The 12729-nt window shown below is 42.8% G+C and overlaps 1 protein-coding gene across 6 annotated transcripts in view; it reads left to right on the top strand.

Moving 5' to 3' along the window:
* The window catches only part of cd276 (CD276 molecule), a 63098-nt gene that overhangs the window by 20288 nt on the left and 30081 nt on the right, over positions 1 to 12729 (top strand). For all 6 annotated transcript variants that reach the window (XR_004608936.1, XR_004608942.1, XR_004608933.1 and 3 more), the window contains exon 4: positions 134 to 430. Coding sequence is in view for 2 of the 6 variants with exons in the window: in XM_034525708.1 (XP_034381599.1) it covers positions 134 to 430 (297 nt within the window). In the remaining 4 variants the exon portion in view is untranslated. The remainder of the gene's footprint in view (positions 1 to 133; positions 431 to 12729) is intronic.

The raw sequence follows: 12729 nt of genomic DNA, 5'->3' as shown, positions 1-12729 counted from the left end.
AGACTTTAACTAAATCCAGTATGTGTCTGCTGTTCCCTTATCCCCTCTGCATCCTCACCCACATACCTCTTTTCTTCCCCCCTCCACCCCCACCCTCCTCCTCCTCCTCCTGTGGACTCTTGCCTTGTTTCAGCCCCATACTCCAAGCCTGTGGTGACTTTGCAGCCTGAATCCAACCTGCGACCAGGCGATGAGGTGGCCCTGACCTGTGTGGCCTACGGTGGTTATCCTGAAGCTGGCGTGATATGGCAAGATGGGGGTGGGCGCAACCTGACAGACAATATCACCACTTCATTGGTGGCCAATGAGGAAGGGTTGTTCTCTATGACCAGCGTGCTGACAGTTGTGCTGGAGCCCAATAGCACCTACAGCTGCGGACTGATCAATTCACTGCTGGGCGAGGAGGGCTACGCCTTTGTCACAATCACAGGTGGGTGTTGGTCTTCATCACTCTTTCTCCATAAAATAGGTCTTTCCATCAACGTTGTCACCTTCATTCGGGTGCAAAGTAAACAAGCTAATATTTACCGGCATCCTGTAGTTTTAGAATGTTACCAGCTCAGGCTAATCTTTTTTTCAGTCATGCATAGCAGAGTTTCTTATTAAGACCTGCCATGCTTTTGTGAATCAATCCATCAATCAAATTGTATGCTTCTGAGACTTTTTTTCTTTGTCTTTCTGTTTCCTGCTTTGAGTAACAGTTCAGCTGTATGAGTAATAATGAAATGTCCAATTATGGTTCAAAAAGCGAAACCCACCGGTTCTTTTGCATCGTTAAATTAGATCAGTGGGTGATAATTTTTCCCGACAAAGTCATTAAATATTTCAAAAGCCAATACAGTAATAAACGGAAGACAAAAGATTGTGCTAGATGGAGTGATTGTTGTCGTAGCAGCTGTCCGAAGGAAAGGTTTGCTAACTAGGAAGTAGATTGATTTGTCATTCTCTGATTGTTTGATGTTGGGTGTGTGACGGTACCTATGTGATGGGTCTATTGGTCTCCACCCTGCCCACCATCACCGCCCACTGCCCATGTCCCCCAGGTTCTGCTGGTGTACTCTGTGTTAAGTGCGAGGAGAGTGCCCTGTAAGGTGGGCCAAGGCTGGGTCTCTAATGGGAGCAGCACTGTGTGAAATGGCTCATAAATAAGTAGAGGTGGCCTGTGCCTGCTCTCTGGGCTGGAGCTAGTGCTGGAACTCGGGCTGTTGAGGCGGAGGTCGAGGCAGAGGTCAGGGAGTGCTGCTCCACTGGGCTGGGAAATGACTGTGCTGTCTGGAAACAGGATGGCCGATTGGCAAGTCAGGCTTGCCGGACGGCTGAGGGAGGTTGGCCTTTCTAACAGTTTGGTTGGCCTCTTTGAAAACAGCACAGATAACCAGTCCGAGGGGCCATTGGGGTAGTGGAAAGGCATTACACGCGTAGTGAGAATGAAATATGACTGCAAGGTACCAGTGGTAAAATAGTCTGTGGCTGCTATTACCCTTTGACCTTTGCCGGATTGATGCACTACTTCAAGTTTGGTTGAAATTGATATGATCTTTTTATAACCTCCAATCTTCATTTTTTTTTGTCTCCTCCATTTCCCCTCTACAAATGAAATTCTCATTTGGAAAAAAACATTGAGTCATCTGGATTGTTCATTTAAATCGTCAAGCATTTTTGTCTTTTTTTCAGTGATGGTGAGTCAATGGGAATCGGTGCCAATGACGTTTCCAATTTTTTCTTTCCTTTTCTTCAATCCCATCGGGTTTGAATCCAAACCTTTTAACTACGCATGTTGATTCCCCAATTGTGGGAACTTTGACAATTCAACATAGCCAGAAACAGTTGGTTGTATACCAAAGTTGAATCCTCTTACTATATTCTTATTAGATGGCTTCACAGCGCAAAACATGACTGACTTGACTTGGTCTGCAGGGATGCAATAATGTCATCATAGTCCAATGTCACCTCTCTTTGGAATACAAAGTGGCGACAAACAGCTACGACTCCTTGTCAGCGTGGATGGCCTGCTGTGCCGTGCTGCGTGGAGAACAGGCGTTCTACCGTTCACATTGTCATAGCCGGTGTGACAATTGCTCTTAGTGGTTGAATCACTCCAGGGAGAGGACACAAGTCTAAACTCCCTGTGAGTGATGGATTGGCAGCATACTCCTCCTTCCTTTTTTATGTGCAACCCAAAAACTGTCAGTCTTCTACAGTAACCGACTCCTGTGTGCTGTGCTTCTAAAGCTTTGCACTGTTTAATGTGTATGAGAATAGCATTGCCCTTGCATTGCCTTTTTGAGTCCCTGATTGTGTAGTTCAGAATGATCCTTGATTAGGGCCGGCAGGTTAGTGCAGCAGGAGTTGGCTGTTAGGGCTATATCACCTGGACCAGACTCTCCAGGCCTCGGCCCTTTTGAGAATGCCCTTTTTCTCTTTCTTCATGGTGCGGAGAACCGCTCTGCGGTAGCCATCTAGGAGAATTTGTGAACTCATTATTTTAGTAAAAGCTTTCAGCAAATAGTCCAACCATTTTCTGTTTCTATACTCTCAATTGTGAGGATTTGATGTTTGCATTATTCATATATGATGTCAATTGAATATGAATATACAGTCAAACAGAACAAGACATTTTGACATTGACAGGTCGCCTTGGTCTGTGGGAAAATGTAATGTCCATATTTTCGGTGTACTTTTTATCGAAAATCAAAACACTGAATTGCTAATCACAGCACTTATACTGGACGGATCATAGCAGTTCATACAGGCTTTGATTGTCATTTCCTTTACTCTGTGTCATGCTCCTGCTGTTCCCCTAACTTCAAAACATAAAAGGAATTGGCCGGAACAGATCCAGTCAAAGAAAGAGTCCAAAATGGACTGTAAAAGAGACATCCGGCCAAAAAACATAGATTTATTGAAGTGTGATGAAGTAAAGATGGAAAGGGGGACTGTGAAAAGAGCAGATCCACAAATGAACTGGGGAAAACCTTCTTGATGATGGCCCAAGTTGTTGGTGAAGATTCACAGTATTTTGTGTACAAGGGGGGCTTGTTTGGAGCGAAAATGTATTTGCATTTGTTTACAACAGCTGGTGTGTGCTTAAAAGCTTCTGTAATTAATTTTGACCCAGCAGAACTCCTCTGCTGTGGAGTAGCAGAGTGTGGAGTATGCTGAGCTGGAGTTGATATCGGGAACACACTGCATACACTTACAAACACAGAGCACCGCACGTCACACTCAGGAAGTGGAGAATCCTATTATAGGACTGGGTCAAATCTGCTTAAAATTCTAAATGGCCTATGGGAAAACAGACGAAGAATGCACAATGATGGGAGAAAGCACAGAGTGAACAAGCATGATACAATTTCACACTCCCCTCCCCCCCCTCCCCAATCTCTGATTGAAAAATTGCATTAATAATACAAATCTCTCCCAGGCAGAACAGGAGTTTGACAAGGTTAATTTTGAGAAAATGAAGCCTTTACACTCACTGAGCAGCGCACTCTGTGGGCTGGCATGAGCCACCCTTTGAGAGTCTGTGTGAAGTCACCCGTGTTATTCTCACCTCTTTTGTAGTCGCCACCAATTTAACTCGCTCACCAGAAGCATCCAGACTGTCAATAACATATGCGCACACCACACGCACTCTATTATCAGGCCTCTCTGAGACGGCCATTTTTGGAAACCCGCCCTGTGGAGCGCTGAACAGTTTTTAAGCCGGGCTCTGCAATAGGCAGTGTTTTTGTGTCGCTGGGATATTGATAGGTTTTGCAGAGTGCAGCAAGGCTTAGTTGCGGGGAGACCCATAGGAACAGCTGTTAATAATGAACAGTCGAATGAACCGTGGCCTGTCTGCTTGCCCGGACAGCTTTGCTTATGTACCAGACCCCGTAGTCGCTCTCCTCCTCTCCCACCTACATGCACTGTCTCACACTCCCAGACTATTCTGACCACTTTGTTCTACTCACAAAAATAATAATCTATATCCCACCATTTTTTGACTGATCCTTCTCCGAATGTGGAGCTTTAGCCGTGTATCTTATCTACTGGAGCTGTGTGATTGCTGCAGTGTGTTTTCTGATGGCTGGGTTTCAGGGCCTGTCACTGAACACCCCCCTCCAGCGCCACCCCCACTCCGTCTGCTTGCTCTCTCAATGAGGATGGCGCCATTTCCCCGGCATCACTCTGCTGGCACAGCATTTACAGTGAACCGTGTGCGGATGGAGATGTATAGAGTGGGGAAAGGAAGGAGACAGAGAGATGAGGCAGGGAGATAGAGCGAGGGAGCTAGGGAGACAGGGTTAGGAGGGGTGAGAAGTGGATGACAGAAAGCAAGATGGAGACGAAAACGTTTGCTTGAGTTGTGGCACTATGGCCTGACAGGCAGGAGATGGACTCGCTGAAGGGGAGGGAGCTCACCCCACATGGCGTGGAAGGCTTTTTGCAGAATTTTACTATCTAGCTGGCATTCTCTGGCTTTCACTTGGCAACACAGTGGCTCAGTGGTTAGCACTGTTGCTTTACAGAGAGAGGATCCCAGATTTCCTCCCGAGTCCCCGTCCTGTCTGTGTGGCATTGGCTTGCTTTCCCATTTTAGTGTGGGTTTTCCTCCCATCCCTTAGTTTTTTTCTCACACGTTCAGTGTCAGTTCATGTTCCTATTAGTAATTTGTTTCTTTATTTTGTCACCCGGACCTCAAAATATTCCCCTTTTTTTTTTTTTTTTTTTTAGAAGTTTGCTAATTATTTTAAAATGAACCCATGAAATAAAGACAGCTAATGCAAGACCATCTTTTTATTTAATGAGCTTGACAATGGCACAGTAATAGGTATTGGGGGTGGGGGGGGGGACAGAAGTACATCAACAAAATGTCTTACCAGTAGTTAGTGTTCTGTGTATCTGCTCATGTAAGCTGCTGTTGGTGTGTCGTGCCTATAGGTGGCACAAGTCGATGAAATTGGCTGAGCCATGTGTTAGTGGCTGTGCATCAACAACAATGTGTGCCCTTGTTTGTCAAATGTTTTTTTAACTAACTGTCATGCACCCCCGCTTGGCTTTGCTGCTAGTATTAATCTCCCCTGAATCTACAGGAGTCCTCCCTCTCTAAAAGGATTGGCCAGCTCAATCAACTTCAGTCAAAGGCCTGTGAGTACAAATAAACATGCGCGCGTATTCCACGTTCATTCCCTTGCAGGAATGAACGTGGAATACACACGATCGCTGAGAATTAATGTCAGATCTTTCTAGTTTCCTTTAGAGAGTTTTTTCTGAGGGGAGTTATTCAACTGCAGGAAACACACTGCTCTTGTGGGGCACATTTCCCCAAAGAGGCTGTTTGTTACCGTATGATTGTGAAGCACATGCATCATAAACCAACCTTCATTAGGTAAATTAAGGTTTAAAAACATATTTAATTGCTATATAAACATTGACCTTTGCTGTGAAGATGGAATCGTACGCCTTTGCTAATGGTGGGTGGTCTGCGTGAAAGCATTTAGCTATTCATTACACTTAGCATTTTCTTTTCTTCATTGTTTGTGTGCCGGCTTGCCTCTTTTTCTTGGCCCTTTTTTCTTGACCGTTATTATGTCACAATGCCATTTAAATAGTTACCTGCCATGCTTACTCCAGCTCTACTCCATCTTCTTTTGTCCCTCACTGAGTGTCATGGACATTATTTCCCCCCCCAGTTTCTCTGAAAATGTTTTGTGGCAAAAAAAATAAAATGTGTGTCTTAAATTGAAGTCAAATAATTGCTGCGCTAGCGTTGCCAACGGGCCCGAGAAGAAAGATGCAGTGATCTACTGGTTCAAAGATTATCTCATTAGAGCAAATGTTGGGGTGAAATTGCAGTCAATGAGATTATTCATGAAATATACTACAAGCATATTTGTGCCTTTCTCTGGTCAGCCCTTCTGTCAAAAGCTTCGTGTATCAACTTTGTGGTAATACATTGCCCAATTTCGTGTTTTTTGCTTCCAGCTTCTGTAGCAAACCACTGTGCTGGTCCTTGTTCTCTACTGAACAAGGTCTAATTTAAATGCAATTAGCAGAGCCTTCGGAGAAGCAGAAAACGGCAGTATAAATGAATCTGTTGTCAGTAGAGCAACTTTCCCGACGGAGCACTATATTAATTAGTGTCCAGTGCACAAACTGGCCTTCTTTCTCTTGCTGAATGCTGGCTCCGTCTTATCAGGAGCCCAGCCGGGGGAAAACAACTGAATAGACTAAAATAAAATTCAGGTAGGCAGCAATGGCACCATTGTAAGCACATTAATTCCTATCAGGATTATTAACCCGGGCCACTGCCGGTGCTCCGAGATGTTTGTGCGTTCTCCGCTGGGCCGTCAGTGCAGCACATTTTCTCCCTGTATTATGACCCAGGCAATGTTATTTGTCATGCTCCCAGTTTCACTGTTCTGGTCTGTGCATTCCTCTTTTAGAATGGCACAATCAGAAAGATCAAATGAGCTCCTCTTATTTGTGCTGGGATTTATTTTTGCTTTATTCTCGTTCCCGCTCTGCCATCTTGACTTTTTGGCATGAAAGGTTCTTTTTGCTCTTGTTGGGTGTCGAAATGCTTTTTTTCTTTGCCACAGTTGAAAGCCTCGATGCTATGGTATTTCTTTTTTTTTTCCTGGAAGATGCTTTTTTTTTGTCATTAAAAAAATAATTAAAAAATAACATGTTATTTTTTTATTTAAGCAGGATAATCCCATTGAGATATTTAATCTCATTTGCAAGGTTGTCCTGGCCAAGGAGGCAGCGTTAAAGTTTCACATAAAAACACAATTAACAGACAGAAAAACTGCAAAAGGTTCATAACAAATGAAGTTTCACATAAGAGACAATATACTTTAAAATTGCATCAACCAAAGAATTGTCATTCATTGTAAAGACAGGTTTGGTATTTGTTCTGTAAGAAAAGGGTGTGTCTGTGTGTCTGTGTGTGTGTGTGTGTGTGTGTGTGTGTGTGGATACATCCTGTACAGTAAGTGTGTTTTTTGTGTCACATGCATACACCTCATGTCTTCTGCACGCCAACATGTATGTGATCAAAAACAGGCTCCATCTTTGCTCCAAGTCCATCATATCATAGCAGTGTTGTCTTCCCCACTGCCACCTTCTCTCAAACAGCAGTCTGACATCTTTATGCCCGTCCCCGGGCTGGTGGAAACCTGTCTTTCTCTGTCCTCCCTCGCTTTCCTTTTCAGGACACTGTATTTATGATGGCAGTAAACGCACAAAAGCCCTCTTTTGTTATTGATCGGGTTCATTTTGATTTGGAATCACAGCAAGGACTATTATTGGGACCGGTGGGGCCCTGCAGTGTACATTTCACACAGCTCCGGCTAAATCCTGTAAGAGGGATTGGTTTCGGGAGGTCTGGCATCAGTCTTGGCTTCACGATATGAAATCATATTAGTTTCAGCTTTTCAGAGTCATTGGGAGAATAGCCACCAACAAACAGCTGGGCACGCCTTCAAAGTTAGCTTATTTAGTTATTCAGCCCATTTATTTGATGTTTAAACTCTGCACCTGATAACACTGTGAATTATTGTCCCGCAAAAGATGTTTGCAACCTCAGTAAATTGCTTTGTTCTGTGCATGCAAACAGTCCAAATTAGTGGCTGGCGACACACAAAGAGCATTGTCTAGCACGATAATGTATTTTCAATTAGGAGGCCTTGAAAGATTTAGCTTATTCTCAGGAAAGGTAGCTCTTTTCTCCAATGGCTCTAGAGACCAGTAATTGATTACCACGTGTGCAATGGAAGTCAAGAACCGAGAGTGGCGGTGTCCCAGAGGACGGGCGTTTTCAAGCAGGCGTAGTGGTGGTGCTGGCTCACCTCCCCCTGTACTGACAGCTTGACTTGAAAATATATGTGAGCACCCACTAACTCACTGCATGATAAGAAACGCCTATTACAGAGCCCTTTATTTCAACCCCAGTGTCAAATATCACAGTAATGACTGTGATTAAGGCACGCCGCTGTCCTGCTCCTCATGATACCAGTTTGAACGGACAGCAGCTCGCCGTGACTCACTCCCTCATCGGGTTGCATTAATATCTTCCCACTGGCTCGGACTCCGTAGCCACGCCCGTCTCCCCAGAGCCTGACATCTCGCGGCTCGTTACAGACAAACTGTCCGCGAGGAAACAAACTCGCTCCTCTTACCTTATTAATATTGTCAACTGTGTTTAATTTCATCACTTACCCTCCTCGTGTGTGTTGCCGCAGTAAGTGCAACTCTCTGTCAACGGCAGAGACAGCTCAGTGACCCACACCGCAAGAGTCTGTCATATCTATAATGTATCTGTCTCGATGCCTTCACCCACTTACACGACCAGATGAAGAGTGATGCCGTTTGTAATGTTGGGTCGTTTTCCTGATGTGGTTGTTAGAGGGGTTAAGCAATCCAAACAGGGTTACACTGCTCGGAGTGTCTCAGAGTACGAGTACGGTGGCTGTGTTGTGAAACCGAGACGTTTAGTTCAACCGAGCTGAAGGCTTAATGTTTGCAAAGGGAGTTGGAATTGAACCGATTTGAAAAGGTTTGCTGATGCGTGAAGTATGATCTTAAGGAAATGTTTCAACAGTTTGATGAAATGCACTTATTCACCTTCCGCTGGAGAGTTGAATGAGATTATTGATACGACTCTCATGTCTAGAGCCAGCAGGTAGTTAGCTTAGCACAACCACTGGAGAGAGGAGAACCAGACTTTGTTACCTTTGGACAGAGCCAGGCGAGCTGTTTTTCCCGTGTTTCCAGTGGTTGTGCTAAGCTAAGCGAACTGGCGCATGACTGTAGCTTTTAATTTTCGTTTTGCAGAAATATATGAGAGTGGTATCGATCTTCTCATGTGTTGTTGCAGGCTTCTTCTACATGACAGGCTGATGTCCTTGGATTTCCATATTTCACCTCATCTCCATTAAGCCACGTGACATAAAGTGATGACATTGTGGGAGCGATGATGTAACTGGTTATAGTTTTGAAATATGTGCTGCTTCAGCAGAGTGATGACTTACATCCAGAGATGAAAGTAAGTGTCTCCTGTTTTGTATTGTGTACCACGAGGAGAATTAGTGCTGTGGAAAGGAAGCTGTCAAGGTTACAGAGTAAAATAGGATTCAAGTTGTAATCCTGTACATTGTAAATCTGCCATTGATTTACAAGAATGTCCTAAATAATGCTTCTCTCAGTATTTTCTTGTAATTTATCATACATTTTAAGGCAAGGGGCAGACGGCTTCAAAGAAGGCAGTAGTGTGCATCATTATGGTGTCAAAGTATGATAGAAAGAGGGAAAACTCCTTTTTTACGGTTGCTTCAAGGTCTCCCTGTCATTTCCTCACCACGGGGGCAATGGAGGCCGATTGTGTAACCGACAAAAGAACAATACAGATTGTCACGGTGTAATTGCTGGTGGAAGTAATGCTCTCCCATTCTGTATGTGTGCTATTAAGGTGGGTGCCACATTAGCCATCACACATAGTGCATTTGATTAAAGAGCATTCTGTTGGTTTCCATGCAATTCTAATCAAGTCTGGCACCAGCATTGTTGTGGGCCGTGTGTAAACCCATGCATCCATTGTTCTGTTGGAAGACAATTGTCTCAAAATCATGGCCCGAGTGAAAGAGTCATTTTTTGTTATTGATTCTCCAGAAAAAATGCTTGCTTAGCGTGCATGCTGCGCATGGCGGTGGCTTGCATCACACATTCTCTCACACCTGGGAGTAAGCAGCAACTTGCTCTCTCAGTCACTGAGCAGCTCCCCAGGAGAGTTCTGGGGGTTAATGCCAAACTCGAGGACAGCTAAACATTAGACTGCAGCCATTTGAATTGTTTTCTCTCATGTAAACGTTCAAAAACCAGAAAAGTATTTGAGTCTCTTTCTCTCTCTTCTCTCTCTCCCTCTTTTTTTCCCTATTCTGTTCTGTATTTATCTATTCATGGCTAGCAGGCAATGTTATTTATTTATTTGTTGATACTTTGATTATCATAAGATGCTTAAAAGTTGAGCACCATCAGGTTTCATCTTTTGTTTTTGTCTCCCCTTAGACTTTTACAGAACCTACTAAAATTGCTCTACAGCCTCAGTGTCGATATCTTGTGTCGAGAGTAAACTTCTTCATTTGTGCATTAACTAGCCATAACGTATTAGTTTTGTGGGAAGTGCTACCATTGTGAGACATTGGTCCTTTCTCAGCCAGCAGCTGAGCATTTTCTCAGACTTAATGACTTAGCGATGCACAAGTTGTGAGATTGTGATTAGCTGTATTCCACTGAGAGAAAGATTTACAAAGTCATTTTTTTAGTCTGTCCAAGATATCATATTTTGAAAGTGCTGGAGGGAGACAAAGTATATTTAAGCAATAAGCCATGAGAAGTTGTACTTGACAGTGATTTTGGAACAGCTTAAAGGCATTGTTAATGACTCTTCCAAAAGACCTGTCATAGTACAGCTCCAAGTAGCTTTTTGCTTTTGTAAAATGACTGCAATAAAAAAAGAATGTAAATGTGCCATACATGTTATATTTTCATGTAATTTCTGCAATAAATAATCGGTAAATAAATAGGTTTGAGTGGTGGTTTTAGGTTATAAGGTATTTTTCAAGAACTTCCATCACACTCAATCAAAATTGAGTGAAGACACTTTTTTATGATTTTAACTCAATAAATTACTATATATTCTAATAGGAGCACTAGTATTGATGCAGCTGAGCCCATGATGGAGCATGAAAAAGATGTTTCAGCATTTCAAAGCATTACAATTGTTTTAATGTCTCCTTTTTATCATTTTACATCACAAAAGATCTAAGTGCTGGCTTCTGGATTGCAGTCATTTATTTACCATAGTAATGGAAATATTTCAAAATGAAACAAAGTTAAGTAATTTCCTTCCAGCTACATGATTATCATCATCTGAGTACAGGGACTCTAATTAGTGCCCTGTCCTCAGATGATGATGATAATAATAATAATAATAATAATAATAATACATTTTATTTGAACAGCGCTTTAAAAGGTACTCAAAGGCACTTTACATGGTAAAAAAACTAAACATTAAAAGCAATTACAATATAAACAAGAGAGATGACATAACTGTAAGAAACAAAAACAAACATACATACATACATACATAACAAGTTAAAAACAGATTAAAATTAATTAGTTCAGGGGGTAAGAAGGTTGGGTCGGCAGCTTTGAGGTTGCAGCTGGAAGATAAGACACTATCCCTGCCAGCACCAAGAGTTTAAGGGGTGTTGTTATTAATCCCACTGCATTTCTTGGCATGATCCGCCCTGCGTAGCCGGTTGAGGCAGAGACTATTGGTGGAGGTTAGGCATTGTACCTCCAGTCAGGATAGCCCATTACTCAGGGCGTAGGCCCTGAACAGATTGTCTTACTGCTACCTCGGTGAACATGGACACCTGACCAATCCAAGCACTCGAATTGTTCTCGCCAAGAAAAGCAGTGGGGCGAATAATAACGCTGTTCGGGGTGTTTGTCAATAGCGAAATCAGACTTCTGACCTCCCTGAAGACATCAGCTGTGTGGTTTCAACAGTCTTTTTAAAATGTATTTGCATTTAAACTATAAGCAAATTATAGTGCAATTATGAGGAGGGGTTTGTTCTTGAGATGAATGTCTCACGGCGATGAGCTGACCTTCTCCAAAGTCTGAGCTTGGTCCAGCTCGAGTGCTTTGAGAATATTCATCTGTCTCTCCAGTAACCACCAAAGACTGCAGCGCAGGAAAATGAGAAATGCTGTTTTATAATGAGAGCCCCTCGGCAAAGACATACAGAGATATGTCTTTTAAAAAATCTGTCATTATATATTCTTCTAGTAATACTGCAGAGGGAGAAGCATACTAAGAACTTGCGCTCTTTGAAGACGTCCGGGCAGTTCTTTAATGTTTTGGTAGAACCTGCATTTCCTTGTGACACATAGGGTTGATCTCATATCCGGTCATTTTGGATTCAGATGTTATCACGTGTTCCTGTGGATTTGAGCTATGGCCTTGTTTAGGCGTAAACAAACAATGCTAATTTAAATCCGACATCATCAACACCGGCTGTAAAAAATTTAAAGTGATAATTTGATGGCAATTTTATAATTTGTGTCGATGCTGCTGAGCTTAGCTGTTCCATTACGGATTCATAGCAATCTAAAGAGGCAAAAAGTCCATTACAAAAGCTGGTGCAACTAGTCGCTGTGTTCCGGACTTGAATGGATCAAGTGCCATGTTTAAGTTCATATGGTGGCTGATATTTTGTACCCACTTTGCACGATACTGATGTAACACAGGAGTTGTTTCAGCAATAGGTGCACTTGCACAAGTTGGTGCAATGAGCCGTCGGAAAGAGTGCAATGTTGTGGCTCATCAACCATGTTAGTGTGGCGCTCTCAGATAGGGACTGAATATTATTTACTCTTTGTCTTTATGTCTCATTGGAGTATTATATATTTAACGAGCCCTGTTTGCTTTTTCGGTGCGCACTTTATCAATTAAAGTCATTTCCCACAAGCAGCATGTGAATGCGCACTGATAAAATAACAAAGTAGGGTCAGGATCGCAGTGTAAAGCTGCACCATTCATGTTTTTATATTGAAAATGGATGGAATTAATTGAATGTTCTGTGAAAGGAGGCGCTCCTTGTAGCAAACCCAAAGAAAATTATCACCTCACTATGTAGTTAGCGCCAGCTCTACGGGGGAAATTCAGCTGATT

Source organism: Cyclopterus lumpus, chromosome 3 (assembly GCF_009769545.1).
Source record: "Cyclopterus lumpus isolate fCycLum1 chromosome 3, fCycLum1.pri, whole genome shotgun sequence".
NCBI classification, from domain to species: domain Eukaryota; kingdom Metazoa; phylum Chordata; class Actinopteri; order Perciformes; family Cyclopteridae; genus Cyclopterus; species Cyclopterus lumpus.
This window is presented reverse-complemented; position numbering and strand designations above follow the sequence as displayed.